The following is a 6,000-nucleotide window of genomic DNA, read 5'->3' as shown; positions in this document are numbered from 1 at the left end:
AAAAAATATTATTTTCTCTGTTTTTGTTATTTGTTTTGTTTAATTGTCAGAGTATTGGTTTACTGAAAGCCTATAGTGAGAAAAAGTAAAAAAAAATAATGCTGTGCAAATGGATCCTTCCCCCCTCCAAAAAAAAAAATGCAGCATACTTTAAGTGTGGCCCTTTTTGGCAATCTCCTATAGCCTGTTTATACATATACCAGAACCTGTTTTGCTTGTTTTTTTTTTTTTTTCTTCAAAAAGATGCAGCAGGATGTTAGAGAAATTTTGAAAACTGTACAAATAGTGGGTTTCTTTGTGCCATTCTTTTCTTCACTTTTTTCAGCATTTTGTGGGTCATTGGTGTCTTTTGCAAACACTTTCTTGTTTGATGCTACTCTATAGCAGTGGTGGCGAACCTATGGCACGGGTGCTAGAGGTGGCACTCAGAGCCCTCTCTGTGGGCACCCGCTCCCTGGTATGGTGTACCAGTATGCCTTAGACTTTTCCTGCCATTTATCAGCGCAGGGCTCACTATGAACAGCACAGGCAGCGCACTTAATGTAGGCAGGCTATTACAGCTACATGATAAAGTACATGGAAGATATACTATATTGGCATTCAGGTTAAAGTGCGTGTTGGCACTTTGAGATAAATGAGTGTGTTTTGGGTTGCAGTTTGGGCACTCGGTCTGTAAAAGGTTCGCCATAACTGCTCTATAGGGTTAAAAATTATTTTAAAAACATTCTGAATAAAAAGAAATCCAACAAAAAGTATATTTTAAAAATTCCTGCTAAAAACCATGGTGTATTTTACAAGCCAAGCAATGCCACAACAAGCCAAGAAAAGGAATACAGTTTTTTAGACTAAATTACTGTTGTGTTTTGAACAACTCTGTAATGATAGCTGTGTCTATCCAAAGCATTTACTCATGCTAATGAAAAGATGAACTTTGTACCATAGGTCATATGTCTTTGGAGAATCCACGCCTACCTGGAATACTCCCCCTTTCTACTTAACACCTCTCCCTCCCTCTTGTACACCACTTTACGTGTAACTTACTCCCAAGTAGAGCTCTGTTAGTAATTTACAGTCATAAAAAAGCATAAAAAACCATCATAATATTCTCATTCTCAAAGCTATTGCGAAAGACACGTAGAGAATTGTAGCAACATGGCTTGCATGCTGAGCAAGGACCCACTGGATATTGAGGTATTGAAAATGGTTTTCATGTTTTTCTTGTATAACAGATGTTTGTGCATATATAATAGATTCTGATATTGGAGACCATGCTTCTGCAGTTCTTGCTAAGTGCATATTACAGTAACTTGGATCCCTGCTGCTTAGCGGTTTGAGTGTTAAATTGGCAGGTGTGAAACTTGATTTTTTTCTAGCCATGTAAACAGTTCAGGAGGCTGCGTATCAAAGTCTCTTTGCAACAAAGGGGATGCAAAAACAGCTTTAAATTATAAGAGAAACATAGCTGCAGCGCAACAGCTATGCCAATCCATGGTGTCTTCTGTCTATATGTTCTATTCATGAACCTATCTAATCTATGCTGGGAAGAATTACAGCAGTAATTATACATTTTATGGATGGCTACTGAGCTACTGATGTGAATCAAACTTTACTGACAGATAAGGTATAGCCACACGGGACGGTAATGGTATGCAGTGGTGCACCACAAAGAACCACCATAAGACCGCTTGCAATTTTTTGAAAAAAACATATCAAGGAAATTGTTCCTGTGCACTGTTCTAATCACAGTCCTGCATGTATCTATCTATTTGCCCTTCCTTTCCTTATTCCCTCCTTCGTTCCTTCTTTCCTTCCTTCATCTAAATGTTAAATAGAAGCTGATTTATGTAAGTTTTTAATTTGTTTTTAATTAAAAAATTGTATTTTTTTTTGTATATTTTTATGATTGTCTACATGTAATTAGATACAATAAATAGTTGTCCTTGGTACAGTTCCTGGTGACTGAGTGCCTGTTTAATCAATTGGTGTAAAGAAGATGATTTATAACTCAAACAACACAAGATTAAATGGAGATAATATAGAAGATTAGTTAGACCCTCCACACCAATGGGTGTTGCATAGGTATGAAAGCTAAAGACAAAGGGGGAATTTATTGTGAGGGCTATCTTTGAGTCTACGCTGGAGTACTTTGTGCCAAACTTATTAAAGGGGTTGTCCACGTTTAGAGCTGAACCCGGACATATCCCTATCTTCCCCCCTCCGGCCCCACTGATATAAGCGATACAGCGCAGGGCAAGGGAGAGCATCGGAGTATGAAATGCTTTGATGCTCATGTTAGGGGGGCCGAAGGGGTGAAGATAGGGATATATCCAGGTTCAGCTCTGAACACAGACAACCCCTTTAAATGGGGCATTTTTTTGTTAAGTTTGTCTCATCTGTAAACCTAATACTTCTGTCTAGAAATGCTACTTTCTGCACCACCCTCTACTGGAGTGGCATTTGCACTTTTGTATACAACTTAAAAAAGTTGTAAATCTGGAGTAAAACTTTTTAACCTACTTTTCAAAACTGGAGTGGGTGGTGTAAAAATGCAAAAAGTCCCAAACATTGTATGCAAGTTACCTCAAAAAGTCACAAAAGCACTATTTTGCAACTCTTTGAAGTCAGAATCCTAGAGTGCAGGGTGATCTAAATTACCCCCAAAGGGTGACTTTTATCAATCCTTGTACTCCAGAAAACTGATGTCAGAATTTTGCAACTTTTGGGGGGTTTTGCAAACCACTCACTGCTTTTCCAAAGAATAGAACATGGTGGGAAGTGGGGTGTGCGGAGCAGGGCTTATCCAGCCTGGAACATTTATTATAATCTATACAAGGAGACTGGTGTAGATTATACCTAAAAACTAACTGGTATTTCAGTTTTGGCTTCACAGACATGCACAGATGTGCCACAATTATTAAGGTGCATGCGCCTCTTAATGAGTGTAGCTATCTCAATAGGGGATGCATTACATCCAGCCTTTCAAAAAATTGTCTTGATATATGAACCCCATAGTGCAAAGTTGAAATGAATTCACAAGCCATGTATTTCTTTGGACAGGTTTTATATGGTGCAAATTGGGACAAGAAAAAAAAATAGTAAAACACATTCTATGTTCTAGTTCTCTGCTCTATCCTTACATGAGCACAGTGAGCATGTGTACGCCGAGCACTTCTCTTAGGGGCTCATGCAAATGCTACATCTTCAAGGCGCTAGTTATATTGCATACTATGGAGTCATTTTTTTGTTATGCAGGAAAAAATTCTGTAGGCCTATGTATACTAGAGGTACAATAAAGTCCCTATGCTTTTCCATAGATTTTCTACTACTGCTCTTTTTCATACTACAACAATGTACATCCAAAAGTGCTCCACTTGGCCTGAAATTTGCGCACTCTAGGAGCAATGGGGGCGTTACCGTTACACCTAGAGGCTCTGCTCTCTCAGCAACTACTGTGCCCTCTGCACTTTGATTGACAGGGCCAGGCAGTGGAAACATCATAATGCCTGGTCCTGTCAATCAAAGTGCAGGGGGTGCGGCAATTGCAGAGAGAGCTGAGCCTCTAGAAGTAACAGAAAAAAAAACATTGCTCCCGGAGGCTCATTTTCCTTAGCATTGCGGACACATGGGACAGGTCGGACAGTTTCATAGGTACAAATCTGCTGACAGATGTCCTTTAACAGCATTTTGAGATATGATTTCCATCAGCCACATGGGCCATAGTCCCAGTGGACAGTGGACTCCCTGATTTATATGGGAGAGTTTTCTAGGCATGCTTTCTGACCTGTGCAGCGGTCAGGAGGGAGAAGATAATCTGTAATACAACCTATTGTCAATGGTGGGTTCTGTGATATATATACAGTATATATATATATATATATATATATATATATATATATATAATACTGTATCTTGTCATAAACATTTTTTTGTACAGAACGAGAGGGATGCCTATTAGTAGGCCTAATGGCCAGTGCAAAAACAGCAGGATTGCTATTTTTTGTTAACAGAGATGTTGACATGGGAACCAAATATTCTTTAAAAATACATTTAAAGGGATTGTCTCACTTCAGCAAATATCATTTATTATGTAGAGAAGGCTAATACAAGGCACTTACTAATGTATTGTGATTGTCCATATTGCCTCCTTTGCTGGCTTGATTCATTTTTCCATCACATTATATGCAATAAAGCCGGATTTGGGGTATGCACTCTGAAGCCAATAATATCCAATGGCTGGGTCAGGTGTAAGTGATAGTTTATAGTTTTGTTTGTGACGCCAATTGCAGCGTGTTTTGTTCGTGCCCTTTAAGGTGTTGTAACTCACGTACCAGGTTAGGAATGCTAGAGTGGTGTAATGTCTCTGTGTGGTAATGGCAATAGTGTCAATGGTGTCTCCTACCTGGGTACAGCTGGACTCCTGGATCCTGGCTCACTTGCAATAAAAAGAGTGTGGTGCTAGTAGGAGTAATAGAGGAATTTGTCAGCAGTAATGGAGATCCATACCTTTGGTAAAGTTCAAACTTGTCTTTACTAGATGCAGCTTTCATCCAAGTGAGATACAGCATTAGTCTGAAGTCCCAGCAGGTATTGGCAATGTGTGGCAGGAATCTGGCTTCTGCTCTATCATGTGCCTGGAGCTTTTGCAGGAAAAGGACGTCTGCTTTGTAGCTCTGTAATGTGGCAGAAATTTATCTTCTGCTCTCTTGGGACTGACTTGCTGAGGAGGAATTTGGCTTCTCCTGGGGTCTCTGGACGGTACTCACAGTTATTGTCTCAGGGTATGCTTCTTCCTGTAACTGGAGGTGGCTGCTTGCTTTCTTCCAGCTGAGGCTGCAACGCTCAGGCTGGGGATGATGATCAATTGTATCAGCCGAGACAAGATCCTGACTTTGGATTCCTATATCTGGGAGCTCCTACACGCACAGCCTTCCCCTAGCCGGGGTGACTGGCACACTTACTCTAACTTCCTTTTCTCCCCATGAGGCAGAATGTGGGAGCATCCCACTCTGCTCAAAGAGGGGGAGCTGAACTGGAATGTACTATTCCAGCTCAGAAACACTAAACTGACTAAAGTCCTTGCTGAACACATTGCTTCCACCTGCTGGTGAACATGGAAGTTACAGCAATATATACAGTATGTAACAAGGATTTACAATGCAGATTTGTGAGGAAATTACATGAAATTACCCAAGATGACAATGTTAATGCCCTTAACAGATTGTAGCGAGTAGAAGAGTTTTGTAATACAACTCTGGGGTGTTACATATACACTACTCGTTTCCATGGTTACAACCACCCTGCAATCCATCAGCGGTGTCTCTGCTTGCACACTATAGGAAAAAGCACTAGTCTATGTACGCTGCCACGGTCCTGGCCACCAGAGAGGCAAGTGTTTTTTCCTATAGTGTGAAAGCATGACCACCACTGATGGATTGAAAGGTGGTCGTAACGATGGAAACATGCAGTGTATAATGTGATGGAAAAATGAATCCAGCCAGCAAAGGAGGCAATATGGATAATAGCAATACATTAGTAAGTGCCTTGTATTACCGCTGTCTACATAATAAATGCCATTTGGTGAAGTGAGACAACACTTTAACATAAAAATAAAATAAACAATAGGTAATATTCTGAGGACACATTCCCTTTAAGTGTTTTTTTATTTATTTCTGTTTAAGTGTAAAGATCAGATGAGACCAGCTGATCATCTAATGTGTCTGATGGTGTCTTGACTCTCCCCTGACAGCAGATGTTGGATGAAACAGCTTTTGGGCATGTTGGATTTCAAGATGCCGATCCTTACACATTCAATAGCCCCATACGCATACACGCTCAGATTCATCTGACAGCTATGTCTTCTGACTCCCTCCCGACTCCCCTGTACACATGCACATTTGGATCAGTTGAGCATGTATTTGTAGTCAATAGGGAAAGAACGAAAAGATTGGGCAGAAGAAATTCTGTTCACCCAATCTATCACTCCCCCGACATCATCTTACA

At 40.3% G+C, this 6,000-nt stretch overlaps 1 protein-coding gene across 1 annotated transcript in view; it reads left to right on the top strand.

Annotated features, from left to right (window-relative positions):
• The first annotated feature begins 1,016 nt into the window (after positions 1-1,016).
• The window catches only part of DPYD (dihydropyrimidine dehydrogenase), a 1,350,396-nt gene continuing 1,345,412 nt past the window's right edge, over positions 1,017-6,000 (top strand). The window contains exon 1 of the mRNA XM_044302252.1: positions 1,017-1,191. Within this exon, the coding sequence (XP_044158187.1) occupies positions 1,153-1,191 (39 nt within the window). The 5' untranslated portion in view covers positions 1,017-1,152. The remainder of the gene's footprint in view (positions 1,192-6,000) is intronic.

Source organism: Bufo gargarizans, chromosome 7, assembly GCF_014858855.1.
Source record: "Bufo gargarizans isolate SCDJY-AF-19 chromosome 7, ASM1485885v1, whole genome shotgun sequence".
Classification (NCBI taxonomy): Eukaryota; Metazoa; Chordata; class Amphibia; order Anura; family Bufonidae; genus Bufo; species Bufo gargarizans.
This window is presented reverse-complemented; position numbering and strand designations above follow the sequence as displayed.